Source organism: Corvus hawaiiensis, chromosome 9, assembly GCF_020740725.1.
Source record: "Corvus hawaiiensis isolate bCorHaw1 chromosome 9, bCorHaw1.pri.cur, whole genome shotgun sequence".
Taxonomy (NCBI): domain Eukaryota; kingdom Metazoa; phylum Chordata; class Aves; order Passeriformes; family Corvidae; genus Corvus; species Corvus hawaiiensis.
In genome coordinates, this window is record NC_063221.1 from 26,377,368 (window position 1) to 26,395,694 (window position 18,327).

An 18,327-nucleotide genomic window follows, 5' to 3' on the forward strand; every position below is an offset into this window, starting at 1 on the left:
CTAAAAATGCTGCTGAAAGTCTCAGAATGTATAATGCAGCCTGGTAGACATGGTAGTGATTGTAACACTGCATTGTAGACACAAATGTTAAAGAAACTTGGCAAGAAGCAACACATTTTAGCTACTCAAAATTCAGATTTTCTCAGACTTGTCCCCTTCTGATGAATGGAACATATGGGAGTATTGTTCATAAAACTTACATTGCTTTTCTTGATGTCTACCAAAATTCCTCATCATGACAATATTTACCAAGATACATACAGATTCAAGTTTGAATTAATTACCCAGAAGTTTTTCTGTACCTCCAGGTTTACTGGAAAAGAGAAACACTCCAGAAGCAATGTGTTGTGAGCATTTAGCAGTAGATGTTATAGCAACAGAGGTAGCAGAGTGCTTGCTGGAGAAGGGAGCCTACCCAGTTAAAAGCCATCAATGCCGAGTAAGATAAAAGACAGGGAAGAAAGCAGCTGCTTTGCCAAGAAGCAGTTTGAAATCTGACATTATAAACAAAACACACGTAGATCTAGACAGAAATCCTCCGTATGCTGAAGGCTCAATAATATTTTAGCTAGCGTTATTACTTACAAACAGTTCCTGAAATACAGCATCACAACTGCAGAACAGCCTTTAACCTTGTGTTCATCTACTCAAGAGCCATGTTATTTATTATCCTTTATCCCTTAATTATGGGGACTTCACCTACTGCTCTCTGCTCATTTGAAATGCGGAATAAAATACAATGGATGTCTAAAGACTTAACAGGTGTCAACTAGATATTTGCCAGCTACTGCTACTATTCTACTGGGAGGAGTTGCTGTTCTATAAATACTAATTAGAGTTTTGCACATGATCTTGCTGAAATACCTAAGGTGATGAGTGGCCAGTTGTTACTTTTAAAAGATTAGCACAATTTGAAAAACTAATGTCCCCAATGAGGCAATGCTCACACTGAATAATCAAGAGTTATAGCTGTTCTCTGCCCAAAGGGAATATTTGCTCACTTCATCATTTGGAAAATCTGCTGCCTCTCGAACAACTCACTCTTCTATTTAACTTTGAGAAACTTGTAAAACTTTGTGCAATCAATATAATAGTACAGTATATGTATTTAGATGGTCTTCCACTGCTATGCCCATATGGCAGGCTTTACTATCTTTACTTCCAAAGACAGAGCTCTTAGTGTGAAATCATGATTAAGAAACTGCAACAAAATAATGTTGCACTTAAATCAAGCAGCAAAGAAAAATAGGATTACAGTATAAAGTCCATAAACACAGCAAAAATTCAATTTCCTCAAATCCATCTACCTCCAAATTCTCCACCTCTATTAAACAGAAAAACAGACTCAGGCAAATCAGAACAGGTCTCTATGATATTGAGGTTTTATATTAAAAATTTATATATAGTAAATTTTGATTTTAAAGTCCCCACCAATTCTCTAAAATCTTGGTGCAATATATCTGAAAAACAGATATCAAATGTTAAAGTGACATGGCCCATTTCCGTGGTTTGTAATAAAATCTTGTGGTTTATCTTGTCCAGTCTGCTATGGAAAGCAACTGATGTCAAGAGGTGTTACACATTGCTGTATTTCTATATGTGAGCTGTGCTTCAGCGCAGTGAAATTTGACATAACAGATACAACCCCATACTATTTAGTGTCCATGACCATGTGTGGGGAAAACATATATATCATTTTAATCAGAATTTTTTTTCAGGCTTTTAAATTTTTTTTAAAATAAATCTTTTTCTTTACAGTGAAACCTGTATTTTTCCTTATCCATCAACAGACTGCTTCCTCTTTCCAGTAGCTCATTGCTTGAAATGTTTGGCCTTACTTCAAAAGAGAAGAATATGTCAACACCAGAACATCTGTGTCCACACAGAGTGCTTTGATGACAGTGATATACTCCATTTACATCAGTAACACTGAGCTGAACCTTGATGCTGTCTGCATTTAAAGATCTTACCCCACAGGGCAAGAGAATACAGGTCAAAAACGTTGATCTCTGTTTGACACACTCTCTACTTCAAGAGCACTTGGCAGCAATTTGTTCCAGAGTCAAGAATCAAACTCACAAAGTGTTGCAAAGCTCGGAGCCATGTTTGCATAACCACATTCAAAACAAATATTAAAATTCACAGTCTCTGGAGGCCAATCTACTTTTGGTATGCAGGGGTTTGTGAGCAATATGGTCAAATTCTAGCCTCAATACAGTGGGAAGTTTCTCATTTAAATCAAAAAGCTGTAACTCAGGCTTGAACATCTGTTTTGAAGAGGAATAATGTACCCATATCTCTCAAATGCAAAAAGGAAAACAGACACTTTATCACTCTAAAACTCAAAATTGATTATCTTAAAAAGGTAGTGGAATAGTTATGTGTGACACAGACTTGCATCTATCAGTGTGGCCAGAGGAAGTTGGGTGAATTTCAGTATGGAACAAACGCTTCCACAGGCAGGCACAATAATGATGAATTCCTCAAATATTTCATACAGAGGAGTTCAGAGATGAAGCCTCAGCAACAGGGTATTTGTAGCCCACAGCTTCTTCCTTTTAACTTGATTTGAAAACCTTTAGTGTTTCTTCAGCTTTTTGTAATTAATGTATCATTTTCTAATTTAATTACATTGTGTCCACTAAACTGCTATGCTGACATAAACCCTAATACGAGCTGGAGGGTTTCAATAGTTCCCTTCCACACCTTCCTCCCCTCATGTAAAGCTCAGCACTTTTGCAGCATTGAATGATCCAGTACTGCTTACAAGACTAATACATACAAAACATCAAACAGGATCAAATCGATGCAGCTGGATATTGCCCTGCTCGTGTTCAAGGACCACAACCACCTGTGTGCTGCACTAGCAGCTGCAAGTACTGGTAAATCCTATTTCAGCAAACAGAGAAAGAGAAAATTTTGTTTACAGGTTGCACTAGAATGCCATGGAAACAGATACAGAGGTAACTGTGAAAGGCATAATCCAAATGGAAGACAGCCCTAATACAGCTCATATATCCAAAAATAATATATATGTTTTCCCACTTGGAAAACACATGCATAAATCCTATTAACATCAAGACAGAAAATTATACTGAGTAGACCCCAATATCACTAAGGTCCCTGATAACAGTATGAATTAATGTGCGCCTTCAAAGCAGAGCAAGGGGTTTTCATATGCAGACTATTAGAAAAAAAATAAAAATATCTTAATAGAATAATCATCTTTTTAAAGAAAAAAAAATTGCATCTTGAATTTTTGAAACAGGATTAAAGTATGGTAGTAGCCCTGTAAAAGGAAGCTGCTCAGCACCTGCTGCCTACACTGTGCCTGGCTCCAGGCAATGTTATTCATTCCTCGCTTTCATGGGAGCAAAATACATCCTCTAAAAATATAAAACACAAAAATAAATAGACCTCTGGGGAAATGGAAGAGAAATCTGTTTTAAAAATAGTGAAGGAGCCTATACGTTCTAAAAAAATAAGTCCATTTTGCATTGTTTTGTAAGATTTACACTTTAATTTGAAACCAAAGTAAGGCATAAAATTTGTGTGAAAGCAATATCTGATTTATAGATAAACTTAAAACACAATACGCTTAGCTGCAAATACCAGACCCCAGTGAGAGAAGGAAAAGGTTTTGAAAGATGATTAAAATATGCTTGATAAATGTGGCCCTGAAATGCCCCAGAAGATTTTTCCGAAATTAAATAGTAAACACAATTAACATGACTTTAGCTACAAAAACACTAAATGCAGTGGATTTTTTTAATTAATTTTCAATGTTATTACATGTTCCTATTGAGCTGGAATTGACTCAATCCACTAACTGTACCGTGAGACTGCTCTTTCATCCATATGACCTTAACATCTAGATAAAAAGCCAAATATCCATTCTGCTGGTCGTATGAAGAGGAAGCCACACAATAACAACAACCTTATGACCACCATTTCCATCCTGTGAGTGGAAAATTTGTGACAGTTGAAGCATTTAAGAAAGATATATTTATAAAGCTCAGATAATGTCCATCTTGATCAAATGTATTATTAATTAACCAATAAAAAGCAGCAGCTGTGAAGGCTGACAGGAATAGCTTACTGTACGCTTCTGGCCTAACCTCACTATCCACATTCAAACAAGTCTCCTGGCAAAGGCAAATCATATAATTCTTGGGAGTCTTGCATGCATTCAGACTCACTAGATTTACATATTATTATTCACAGTAGATGTTTCATTACATTTGCTTTGAGAAAATGTACAATCTATATGGGTATTCACATGTTTAATATGCACATGACTTCCCATTTTGTACATTTCGTGTAGCTGGTGATGAGATTTTTTGGCCTCCCTCTGTCTTAGACCAGGCACTGCTCATTCATGTGAGGTCAACTCACGTGGCAGAGCTCACATTCCTCCACTAGAGTCCAGCCACCCCAAAACAGGGAGAACAATTCCAAGCAGCTTTTCAAAACCAGACCAATCCCAGTCCATCTCCCATAATATCTGCAGGCTTTTTGGGGAGATTAATGCAGGCCAAAACTGGGACAAGGACTGTCCTAAAAGCTGGAAGTTTCTGAAAAACAATTTGCCCCAAGCCCTGACTGCTCAGATTGCTGGAATGGACATCACTTCAGTCAAGCCACTTGAAACAAGGCACTACAAGGGGCCTCCAGAATTCACATTGTCCATCTCCTCCAAAGAGAATCTGTCCTCACAACACTGCTGCATCAAGGTTCTCATACTCTCAGGTAAAAGTGCTCCTGAGCCATGGGGTCTTTGGTACAAGTGCCAAGTAAAACATGTTTACCTCATTAAGTCTTTGAGGGAATAACTCACCATTTTGGTCGGCTTGTGGATTTCACCATTGGAGCCATCCCATCTCTATAGAGGCTTTTGGTTTTACTGAAGTTGACAACATTGAAAATCACTCTCTGAAGGGGGAAAAAAGGAAAAGAAAAGAGATCAGGTATAAATTCTGAAAGAGTTTCTACATGCGTTGCCTATACCAGATGCATAAAAATATGCACAGATAATATATGAAATAGATGTGTACCTTATGAATTACTGTTACTCTCCATAGACCTCAGATAATGGATATCCTGTCTGTTCCAAGTATTTAAAATGTCCATGTTGTTTTACATTGCACTGATACATATGAAATATATGGTTTTTAATTTAGTATGCTGATTTTTCAGTAGGAATCCTAGCCAGATGAAAAAATAAGCAGAGCAAGTCCAGTGTGCTGCAGTTAACATTACAGAAGTGGGAGGAAAGCTGGGAGATGGGGTATCATTCCTTGTGAAAACCCTCTAACTGCTTCATAGAATCATAGGATAGAAACATACAATTGTTTAGGTTGGAAAAGACTTCCAAGATCAAGTCCAACCATCAATCCAGCACTGCCAAGCGCACCACTAAACCGTGTCCCTAAGTACCACATCTACATTCCTCTGGGGAAGCCAACCCCTTCCCTGGCCAGCCAGTTCCAATCCTTAACAACCCGTTCAGTGAAGAATTTTTTCCTAATGTGCAATCTAAATCTCTGATACAACCTAAGGTGATGTCCTCTTGTCCTATTGCTTGTTATCTGGGAGAAGAGACTGACCCTCACCTGGCTCCAACCTTTCAGGTAGTTTTAAGGTCCCCCTGAGCTTCCTTTTGTCTAGGCTGAGCCCTCCCCAGCTCCCTCGGCTGCTCTTCATCAGGCTTGTGCTCCAGACTCTGCTCCAGACTCTGCTTCAGCTCCATTTCCCTTCTCTGGACTCACTCCAGCCCCTCAATGTCTGTCTTGTCATGAGGGGCCCAGAACTGGACACAGCACTCACCAGTGCCTCACCAGTGGCCTCACCAGTGCCCAACACAGGGGGACAGTCACTGCCCTGGTCCTGCTGCCACACTATTCCTGATACAATCCAGGTGCTACTGGCCTTCTTGGCCACCTGGGCACAGCTGGCTCATGTTCAGCCACTGTCCACCAGCACTCCCAGGGCCTTTTTCCCCAGGCAGCCTTCCAGCCACTCTGCCCCAGCCTGGAGCACTGCAGGGGTTGTGGCCCAAAGGCTGGACCTGGCACTCAGCCTTGTTGAATCTCATACAATTGGCCTTGGCTCATCAACCCATCCTGTCCACATGCCTATGCAGAGCCTTCCTGCCTTCCAGCAGATCAACATTCCCATCCAAGTTGGTGTCAACTGCAAACTGAACAAGGGTGCACTTGATCCCCCACCCTTCCTAGCCTTCTCATAGCAGCAGGGAAAAAAAATGTTTTCTGATTTTTTTTCCCAAAGTTAAGAATATTCTCTTCCTTTCCCCTGGCAAAAGGAAGAATTTTCCTTTTCAAAAAGTGTACGGGATACCTACACAGAAATTGCACATAGCCATCAGTTGTTTGAATACAATAGGTAAGACGAAAATATTCTACATCTGATCTTAGTTTACACTAAAACTTTGGGAAAACTGTAGGTGATATTTAACAGGTCAAGGGAAGAGCAAAATTTAGCTCTTTAGGGGTAATGGATTGATACTAAAAGCAAATTAATACAGGGGGAAGACAAGAGAAAACAGAGACAAAACCTTTTTCTTTACCATCTTTCAGCTCCAAGTCATTTCATACAAAATTACTTATTCTGTTTCTGTTAAGAAAGCCTAAATTGGATCTATCTCATGTCATGGAGTACATTGACTTTTCAGATGGTAAGTGCAGTATCCCTCACTTGTTGCACTCTTTTGATACCCAACATTGATGTACTCAAAAAAAACCCAAAATATGAAGACTAAATTAGTTTTTATAAAACAGTCCACAATATAGTGATACATTCAATTTCTAAGTCTCTCTTCACACTTGTTTTTTAAAGGTAGAAGTGAAGACAGATCATTAAAAATTATATTCATACTTTATTTAAAGAATAAACTATTGTTATGTTGGCACCCTTCATAATGGTCCATGAGAAGCCTAAGAACTGAATGACCACTGTTTAAAATCAAACAATTTTTGACCAAAACAATAAGATCAATTAAGCTTTCATATGTAAAACTTTGCAAAAACAAATCTGGACCTTCCAGGCAGTCTGCTCAAGCAACAGGGAGTGATAAGATTAAAGTGAAAGGAATCAGCAGTGGGACACAAACAGGAACCAGGCACATTTATCCTTTCATATGGGGCAGCTAGGAATCCAGGTAGACTGCATAGCCCTCTGTACTCAAGAAAAACTAAGCAAATTTTTTTGAGGTAATGTAGTGTTGAAGATTTTGTGAATGGGAGCACACACTTCTATGTGTGCAAATTATGCAAATCAGTCAAAGCAAAATCTAAAAATAACCTGTAGGTTTGACTAGAACTGACATGAAAAACTAGTAAGTTGAGAAAATCACATTCTTGAAGATGGTAATTCAATTTTGCACCAAAGGTAGTGAGGAAACTACTTATCCCTGCACAAGAGTTTCCATGTACTTTGAGATTTTCTGAGGGTCATGAGCTGAACTTATTTTTATAACTCTTGATGAAAGAATGCACTTAATTTACAGAATGTTATGTTTGTAATTTTAAGTATTTAGGATATTGCTTATCTGATGAAATATCCATCTTGGGAGATGTTATTTTCCATCTTCTGTTTACAATGGATGGGTTCAAATTAAAGAATGGTATTTAGGTCTCTACATGCTTTATGCTCTGCATGGAAGCATTTCCCTCTATTAGAATGCTCAGATTTTCCTCTGTTACTTAACTCCGTTCAGATTTTTGAAAACAAATTAAGTTGCAACAAATTGGTTTGTTAATCTTGATGTTTGCATGGAGTGAATGAAACAAACAAGATCTCCAAACCAATTGCCTTAAACTTTGGATGCAATCATGTCACTGTTGGAAAGGGAAAGTTGCTAATTTTGTTACATACTGACTCAGAGCAGACAGCTGGTAGAGAATGTTCTTATTCCAATCAAGCTTATTTTGTATAATGAGTTGGGCAAATGTACACAACTGGGTAAGCAATGTATATAAAAACAAAAATAATGCAGCTCATTTAACAAAACACTGCAGATTATAGCATTTCGAGCACTCCTGTTCGCCATGGAGTGAGCAGTTAGCAATGCGTGCAATTCTCCCAGCATGGCACAGAGTTAGATTGGCAGAACCAAAAATTTAACAGCACAGAACAGAACTTTATCAACACACACCACTGAAGTAATAAAGTACACAAACCAAAGCACTCAAATGAGCAGCTGAACTCCGTCAAGTATTCCTGGTGATAGTTAAAATAGTCCATGCAGCTCAGCCAGTGAAGTGTGCAAAAATGTAATGACTACAGGGTACACACTGGATACACATGCTGGAAAAATATGCAGCTTGCTCAATAAGGTATGCAAACAGCTTTGAACTGAATGCTATCATAAAGGGTTGTGATACAGCAATGAAAGTTTTGCTGAACAAATCTAGTTTTTAGTCTGATTTCTCTCTATACTGATATCCTTTAACACACCAGTTGTGCAGTGTAAAGTGCAAAAAGACTAGATACAAATTGTGCACATTAAAACACATTTTTGCAATAAAATTATTACTATTCTGAATGATTATATGAATTATAGAGATGTACAAGAGTGTCATCTTATAAGCAATATAATTGAGATACTTAAAAATAAGTATTCAAGAATTTAGGAAATATCACGTTAAGAAAATAAAACAAGATTAAATGTACTTAAAATTCCCTAGAAATTGCTCTGCTCTCCAGAGCATCAATACAGAGAAAAATGGAGGAAATTTTTACAATAAAAATACTTGGGTATTTGGGAGTGTATGAATACCACAAAAGGATGCAATATGCAAACTGATGCTGTACCAGAAATTATAATTCTGTGCTTCAGATTTAGGATAAAATCTTAAATCTATTGCATTATTCTCACAAACTGATCTGCAACTCCTGGCTAGGTGGAAGAGGCACAGTGCAGAAAAGCCTCTCAGGACAGCACCAAGTCAAACCACGCTCTTGGGGATGCACCAGGATGTGTTGTGGCTTCACAGCATGAGGGAAGAAAACTGCTGCAGTCTCAGGCTCTGTGTTTGGGCTGCCAGATCTGAGACAGATGTTGGAGAGCATGAGACAAGGCAGGAAAGTTCTGCCCACTGAGAGAAGAAGGAGGAGGTCCTCTCTCCATAGCATGTGCAGTAAGTTTGAATTTGAAGGTATCTTGCTAATAAAACCATTAGGACAGAAAATTAAGGTAAAGCTTGGTCCTTCCTTTAGCCTTAAAATTTACTGATTATGTCTACTTTTCCCTATAGTCCTTTGCAGACATATTTCAGGAGTTAAAAGCACAAATGGGTATTAAGGGATGCTCATGATCATGAGCAAGATAAAGATGAAGCATAAACACAAGGGGGAAAGATGGCTGAAATATGTCACATATTTTTTCTTATTGCCAGCATTTTACCTGACTGGAGCTGGAAGGAGCTGCTAGCTACCTGGGGGGTAAGAACACAGCAGGGTGGTTTTTGGTTTGGAGCTGAAGGCACTGAATGTGGATGGTTGTACTGAGCATCATATTCCAACAGGCTGGTGGGAGCACAGGGTTCACCCAGCTCCCAGCAGATTTTCCAGCTGAGGCAGGTTTCCAAAAGAAAGTCACACCTTTGACAAAGGTTAAGTGCCTTCCCCCAGGATAAGGACACACAAGGTCCCTTCAAAAAGTCTCCCAGGTTTATTTTGCACAGTTTTCCCTTGCTAGCTTCTCACAAAAATAACTTTGCCGCTCTGGCTGACATTAAAAGAAAAAAAAAAAAAACAAAAAAACAAACACACCATAGAACACCACAAAATTCTGCCTGAGGCAGACACCTGGCACGGAAAATTTTGTGTTAAATGATTACAAGTATGAGAAGTTTTAACTAACTGAAAATAGGGTTCACAGTAGGAAGTGTCAGGCCTTCTTAATATTGATGTAACGTACATATATTAAATATTTATAATTATATAAGCTATTTAATATTAATAGCATAATAATTTCAATTCAGCGGACAATGTGGAATGTTACTAGTATGATACAAACTTCATTATGAGCTATCAAAGTACCTGGGGACCACCTGTTTTCAGTTAGTCATGGACAATTTCTTCATTTAACCAGCCAAAATAAGAGTTGGGCAGTAAGTATTACTACTAAGACCTTTCAGTTGAAATTAAGTCTGAGCTTTTGTGCTCTGAATGAACATTAAAGATCCAAAGGTGGTGGATATCATGGGGCTCTGCCTTGCTTACACTGCTCGATATCTTGATTTCCACTTCTGTAGATATTACTGTGTTTTGTGAATTCCTGAAACCTGCACATTTTGTAAGTTGAGTTCTTGCCTTGGCAAGAATCTTTGTTATCCTTCCCTTCCTTCCTTATTTCTTTAAAAGAAGTAAAGATGTAAGTTTTCATCCCTTTAAAGGGCAGATCTACTTCAGAAGGAGCAAAAGAAAAAAAAAAAAAAGAGCACAAAGACAGAAAAATTAACCAATCCCATGACTAGTGAGATTTTGAGACACCATTTATGAATGTGAGAAAGTGGCAACATGGGATTGCTGCCTGCTCACCAAAAAAAGTGCTGCATTTTGGTATTTGAGTGAGGAGGTCTTTAGGATCTTTTCTGACAGAGCACCTTATACAAAGCTGTACAAAAACAAATTACACTGGAGGGACCTCAAAACGGAAAGAAAAAAGTGTCACCTGCAACTGTTATCAATGCTGAAGAAAACAAGTAATAAAACAGTCAGGTCTGTGCAAAATCCCCAATGAGAACTTACAAACTGCGTTTTTCTGACCTTTTCAAATTTAAATCATTCATTACTGCTAACATTTTAAAATAACCCATGCTTTTCTTTTCCCTTTGTAGGAAGACTTGTCCTTTCAAATGGAAAAGTTTTTAATATTGATAGCATTTAGCCTTTTTCTCTTCAGCTAAGGAGCTTTCAAAACCTGCTGATGCTCAGGAGGGGAACATAAATACTCACTTTCAGTGAGAGGAGGATGCTGGGACCATGGAGAGCTCCACCAGCCTCGCTCATCAGCTGTACCTGTGTCTCGTTAACTCGAAACTGTCGAGACTTTACAACATAACAAAATTTTAGGAAAGTGATGCAGCAAATGCATTACAAATTATGAATTATTGGGGTTTTTCCCTTGGTGGAGATCTTCACTTAGTTACGTGAAAGAGAGGAACGCTGAAGTCTGGGATGTTGCAAAGAGCAACGTTAAAATGAGACCCAAGGGATTTTAATACAGCAAGACCTGTGAAATAATGCTGTGCTATTAAATTAGTTTAGCCTTTATTGTGGTATTTGTCTGTGTGTTGGAGATATTCTTGGGTTTGTTGCTAACCCAGCACCCTTAAGCTGTATGAGTGTTTTTCAGGTAATGGGGTTTAGCTGTGTGTCAATGGCAAGAAATACTTTTAAAAATAATTACTAGTTTAGGCATTTACCTGGTTATCTGTCCTTTCTGGCAGTCCTTTCTTTGCCCTCAAACCAATATGCTTAGGCATAGACCCACAGGAGGTGTAAGACCTGTGCAAGTGTTCCTTCCCCATTTGGAAGCCCATTTGGAATTTCACTTTTACCTCACTAAGTTCTACAGCAGGGGAAAACTGTGCAGAAGACCATATTCCAGCAGAAAGCTTTCAAAAGGATTTACAGAGGAATTGCTACTCCCTGTTTAATGCCATGCTGTGGACTGACCACTAACTTGGCTTCTCTGCGTGACCCATTGGACTTGAAAATTGTGAGGTCAAGAGTCACTCCAAGTTGTCCCACTCCAATTTTTTTTGGAAAAGCAGCAATTTTTTTATTGAACAGAATAACAATATTGTTCTCTTGCCATCATAAGCCAGCTTTCTATTTTAACTTTTCATCTGAACATCAATAATCTGAAAGATTCAAGTGAAAACTCAGAAATGTGCATTTGGAAAGCCAGCAGTTGTGTAATTAGACTGACTCCCATTCCTTGCTCCCTTGGGCCAAGATCTCCAATAGAATTGCAAATGTGTCACAAGACATGTATTGGATTGTGTTGATTCATCAAAAAGAAAATAGCACTAGTCCTGACAGGGCATACAACCAGGCTACAGAGTTATTTAAAACAGGTTTGAAGCTGAAACCTTCTTGCCATTTTTTTTTCTATTCTTTGTAGCAAAAGGTCAAAATATTTGCAAAAATAACAAAGGTATCTTTATTTAATCAGCTTGGGGGGAAACACGGTACTTTTATTATTTCCCTTTTTTTTAATATATATGCAGGCTTTGGCAAAAGAGCCACTTCTACTTCCATTGTTGGGAAATTGCAGAGCTGCAGGAATGTGTGAGCAGCTTTTTATTTGATAACTGACAGGTGCCTGAGCCCTGTTGGTCTTGTCACTGCCTTTCTCCATATCCATGAATATTTTCAGGAATCAGTAATACAAGAAAACAGTGCACAGTCTTTCTCTGAGACTTTCTCAACCAGCTAAATTATTTCCTAATACATTCCATGGCACATTGCAGCCACTGCCAGATGACATTTGAAGTAGCATCATGTATTAAACTCGTTCTGCATAATTACAGAAGCTATCCATGTTTAGGTTCTATATTCTTTTCAATCAATATTATGGCTGCAGGTGGATAGTAACAGCTGGCTGTTCTGGAACGTGTTAGCAAAATTTGCGGATATCTTACACCCCTCAAGAGGAAGCAGCTGAAAAGACTTACATTTTCCTTTTCCTAATAGAAATTATTTAGCCAGTGAGAAGAGATGCTGCAAAGTTTTGTAGGACTTGAAATAGTTACAATAATAACATATTCTTGGTGGTACAAAAAGATAATGCTATCAACTACGTGTTTTCTAGCCCAAATCCCCTTCATGGTGCAGGGCTCATAGGAGGCTTCAAAACAATGAGATCAGACTGGAAAAAGGAAAGGGCCAGAAAAAGCCACCACACAGTTGTTATAGGAACTATGGTAAGAACAAAAAGCCCATGTTTATGAGCACTGGCATAAAGTGTGTCCTGAAGAGCAGAGCATGAAGTGGCACTAAGTTCATGTGGGAGCATTCTACACAGACTACTTTTCTGGGCTCCTCATAAAGTGCAAATCAGCCCATGATCCAGAATCAAAGCCTCCCTTACCAACAAGGAATGCACTTACCAACAAATTAGACCCTGATGATGGACACCAGAGTGACACAGAGATTAAAGCATGCAGGTGGAGTGCTGAACACCAACAATCTCACCCAAAATACTGCAAGGCAGCAGGTGAGAGTGGCACTAACAATGACAGAGTGGCACCAATATTTGTATGGAACATGATTTTGCTCAACCCCTAAACAAACAGCAGTCAATAATAGCAACTTAAATAGCATGCAAACACAAGGGCAGCAAAACATCTGATACCCAGTCTGGAAGATGAGAACGAAAAAGCCTTTTCAAGTGAAGGTCCTTGTGAGGAAGATAAAGAAAGCCCTGTTAAGGGAGAGATTTGGATGAAGCTTTTCCAGCAATTGTTTACTTTGTATTTTTGCGGCTGGCATTTTTCACAGTTAAAAGCTGATGTTTGGAGCTGGTGGGAAAATTCTGTGGGGGAAAAGAAGATGATAACACACAGAAGGCAAGACAGGATATACGGGAGAGCTCAAAACCAACACCGATGTATTTGCCTCAGTGTTCTCTGATGGGTTACAAAACAATGACATTTTGATGTGTACAATCCCTGGTTATTACTGCCAGTGGTCTTGGTCACGTTACTGGGATCACAGCCTTGCAAACCTAAACCCTCTCTATTTACTTCTCCAGTAACTAAGCACAGATGGGCTTTGTATCCAGGTTATTCATGGAGGTCCTTGGTTTTGCCTTTATTTTCTTTAATTCAAGCATTTTAGTAGCTATTACAATGAAACCTTTGAACCTTCTATGTTCTTCCATGCATGGCTCTGAATAGTAATAGAATAAAGGTTTCCCATATTGTACAGCTCCTTTATATTTAGACAGAATTTGAATTGCATCCTTACTGGAGTAGCTGCAGTGCTGATGAAAAAACCCTTTTTTTTTTTTTTTTTTGAGTGAAAATATAAACTATATGCTATCAATTTCATGAAAATAAGGGTTATTGTTATAGCATGTACCCTCTAGTTTTCCTTTGCAAAATTAATAATCCCTTCTATTTCTAAATAGCAGAGTTAAAATACTTTTTTTTTCTGCTCTTTCTGGCTGAATCCTTTTGCAATACTGCAACATTCACACAATTCACCGATTTCTAAAAGAAAATGTAATCGATGTGTTAGTGTACATTGGAATCTTAGCATTGACAACCAGGAACTTGTGGTATTGATTTGAAAAGGAATGCTCATGATTTCTACAGTACTTCAGCACTATTTCTTGTATTTTCAAATTTCACTGCTTAGAATTCTACTCCAACAGTCTAACTCATGTGCTAACAGAGTATTCAAAGTTTTGTGCTTCAAAAGAAAACCCAAGGGTAAGTAGAAGGAAATTTGATCTAATTCCTGTTATTTTTTGTGTAACTATTTGACATTTAGAATAAGACCTTGGAACTGCCTTAACCAACCCTAATAGTAAGGGGATATATGAATTGTACTCAAAGCTTTGAAAATCCCATTCTGAAGCTGAAATGCTGAATGTTAGATTCAAATGCTGATCTCTGTCTGTTTGCAAAGGTGATTCACAGCGTGTGGAATAAACATGTTTTGGCAGTGTCATGAACAGAACAGCTAAACAAAGGAACAGGGAGGATTTCAATAGGAAAGTTAAGTGTCTTAAAGCAAGGTGCCCTGTGCTGTATTTGTGTAACACAGGTGTCATTCCCGTGTGGCATTCCTCCCTGGCACCAGAAAGGGGAAAAAAGCCCAGCAATGGCAAATCCTCATTACTGGGGTGAGCAGTATAACTGCAGTCCAGTCAGTTAGGTCCTTTTGCTTTCAAATGCCAGAAGTAAAACTTCATCTTGCCCTGCCTGAGGTTTAAATGTGGATAAAAAAGCATCTGTATTCAGAAAAGCTCTCAAACACATTAATATTTAGCCCCACTTTAAGTGTTCCTAGAGGCTTAAAGTTAAGCAAACATTCACACTTTCTTGCTGAATATGGGCGGATTTCTGATGCAGGATTTAAGATAGCCTAGCATTATGGGAGAAAGATGCTGGGTTTGCCAAAAATCCCATAGGCACCATTTATCCTTAGTAAGTGATCACTGTAGATTGGAAGTGACGTTTCTGCAGCTTTGGGATGCAGCAACATTTTTATTACTGTTACAGATCAACTTTAAGTGTAATATTGTTTTGTTAGTTTATGTAAATCAATCTGCTGTATGAATAAAAGGAATTTGGAAATGGATCGCTCATCTTTATTGGCTTTGAAGTACTGAGAATTTGGTACTTTGCTGAAACATATTATATTGAGTTATAAGAAACATTGCTCAGATACTAAGCAAGTCTCAGCACAAATTCTGGTAATTTTCCATCAAAACCAAGACTCCAAAAAGATATAAATATGGTACAGTGCAGAACAGCTTTCTAAAAAATCGTATCATGTATGGCCAAACCCCCTTTCAATATGATACAGATTTGATTTTCCTTCAGATCACTTCCAAAAGGTAGAGTAGAAATCTGCTGTGAAGTGCCCTCTTGGCAGAGAAAACATCATCTCTAAATGTTTGCTTATTCTTCTGCGAAGCAACAGTAACAGCAGGCTGCTATGAGGCTACTATGAATGCTCTGTGCATTTTAACAGGTAAGTTCTGCACTCTTTAATATGCCAGGTTGATGGAATATTCAAAGTTGCTGAAAACCCTTCTGGGGAAATGGGAAAATTGATAACATTGCTTCTCATAACTCAGTATTTTAATACAACATCTCAATATTAACCGTAATGCTGCAAAAAGAGCTTTCACACTTTATGTTGTTCAATTTTTTCATTTTGGAAAAGACTCAAGAGTTTTTTTGGAAACCATATGTAAATATAATTCCTTTCAGATTTCCCAGAATTTTAAAATCGTAACAGCAGAAGATACAAATTATTAGCAAAAAAAATTTGTAATCAAAGATCCAAGACATTCCTCAGTTCCCTTATGAAGTAATCACAGCTGATCATATCTCATTTCCCAGCGTATCATTTAAGCCCTGAGATTTCCAGAACACTAATGCTGTTTACACTTATTTTACTGCAATGCATACGACAAGCTTTCCCTTGATTTTACTTATATCTGTAGCTACACCACCTCATGCACACTGCTCTGACAGCCAGCCTATAACTGTGTATCATAGAGGCAAAAGTCTGAAAACACTGTTTTGGTGGCCAAGCCTGGGGAGGGGAAGGAACCCACTTATCACTAGGGAGGCAGGAAAATACAAACAAAAAAAGCATATGCAGTGACAGGAGCAGAAGACTTCCAATAAATAAAAAATGCTAATATGACCTTAAAAAATAATGAGGAGTTTCCCACAAAATTGAAACAGTGCTCTGTCACTGAATCACAAATTCCCATTGCACAGGAGAATGCTTTTCTGTGGTCCTTATGCACTTGACACTGGATCCAACAGGAATTTTAGATATGCCAGGAATAAAGATTGAAGCTGTAAATGTGACCGTGAGAAATAAAATGGTGATTCAGATTTGGGATGAGAGCTGCAAGAGCAGCGCACTGTGTGTCTCACGAGGGTGAAATACATGGCTTAGCACTGCCCTAGTTCTGGATCACTGGGGATTTCCTAGGCATAAATCAAAGAAATCTAATATTACACCCTCACCCCAGCTGCTGAGATCCCCAGGGTGGGAGAGCTGAGTCATCCACGCTCTGTGGTAGCACCAATGGCAAACTTTGCCACCAAAGGCTCTCCGAGATGGGGACCTCCCTTCCACGGGGGACAATTACAGCAGTGCACACCCAACCTGTCACACCACGGCCTCAGATCAGTGTCTGGAGATGAACAGACCTCTCACACCAAGTAGCACTTGTGCTTGCCATGTGTCCAAAGGCAGTTCTAATAGTATTGTTTGTTTTTGTCTATACCATGGCAGCTCTTATGAAATGCTGATATAAAAATATGACCATGAAGATTTCTCCGTGTTAAAAAATGCCCATCTTCTAAAAATGAGTGGCAGTCAGGTTCCCTCTTTTGGAAAGAACAATTCCTCTTCTCATATTGTTCCTCGCAGCTTATGCTTTGAGCCCTTTCTTCCTCAAGGAATTGACTTTAAAAAGCATGCCTATAAGAAAAAAAAAAACAACTGCCTTGCAGGATAGATTAAAATTTTGTCCAAGTTTGTAACTCTATTACCCTAACAATAAACCAGATTATAGGATATTTTACTAGAACGCTGACAATTCTGAAACCTATTAAAAATATGAACAAATCAATAAAGATAAAGCTGAATTATACATATAAGAACATTTTCTTTATTGAACAATTCTTATAGATCGTTTTGAAATAACATTGTTCTAGACATTTGCCTGGATGATCCTATTGCTGAGTTTCAATGTGATAACCATACTAGTTCTGTATTATGTCCTTACCAACAGCAAACAAGCAGAAGAATGGAAGACATTCACATATAAACATACATGAAGTCTCTTGTAAATAGCTTCAAGGGTTTAATCACATTAACAGCATGTTTATTATTGAAAAAAATTTGCTAAAACACAGCTGGGAAAAGAAAGAGTGCCATTACAAATATGACCCCTGGTAAATATGTTGAATTGCTGTAGCTAGTTACTTCTTCTGAGACCTGTGTTACAGATTAAAATTGGCAAAAATTATGATCCTTTATATATGCATGAAATTTAAACCAGGGAAATGGTGTGGTAAATTGAAATTATCTGTTTCAATGTTTATAAAAATGTTTTCTTTGCATTTCATAAATTTCTTTATATAAATGCAAGGTTAGCAGAGTAAATTATAGTTCAAAACCAGGACAGCTCTGGTTCCCAGAATTTGGTATTGCTGACCACAACGGGATTTTAAGGTTTATTTTAACCTGAATAGATTTTTAATTGAGATAAAATGGTTATTTCAGCACCAGAACATGTTACGGCAGACTCCATTTTATTATACACAGGTAAGTTTCCCAAAGAAAGATACCATTGCATAGCCACATTTTTCTTAGGAAAAAGGGCAATTCAGTTCTCTTTGCTTCTTTCACCCCTGGGACGACCTCTCACAATAAGAATTGTCAGTGCCTTATTTATACTGGCAGATCTCAGGTTTGATTCTGGCAGCTTTTGATCTCTTGATGGCCCAAAAGCTTTCAAATACAGAAGAATCTGATGCTTTTTTGGCATCCTGCAGTGTGCCTAAACCTCAAAAGCAAGTTTTAATCCCA

General features: G+C 38.2%; 1 protein-coding gene across 6 annotated transcripts in view; it reads right to left on the reverse strand.

The window, feature by feature from the left end:
- LOC125330262 (BEN domain-containing protein 5) overlaps positions 1–18,327 on the reverse strand; it is an 888,500-nt gene that overhangs the window by 664,623 nt on the left and 205,550 nt on the right. For all 6 annotated transcript variants that reach the window (XM_048313226.1, XM_048313225.1, XM_048313223.1 and 3 more), the window contains exon 4: positions 4,838–4,932. In XM_048313226.1, coding sequence (XP_048169183.1) covers positions 4,838–4,932 — 95 coding nt within the window. The remainder of the gene's footprint in view (positions 1–4,837; positions 4,933–18,327) is intronic.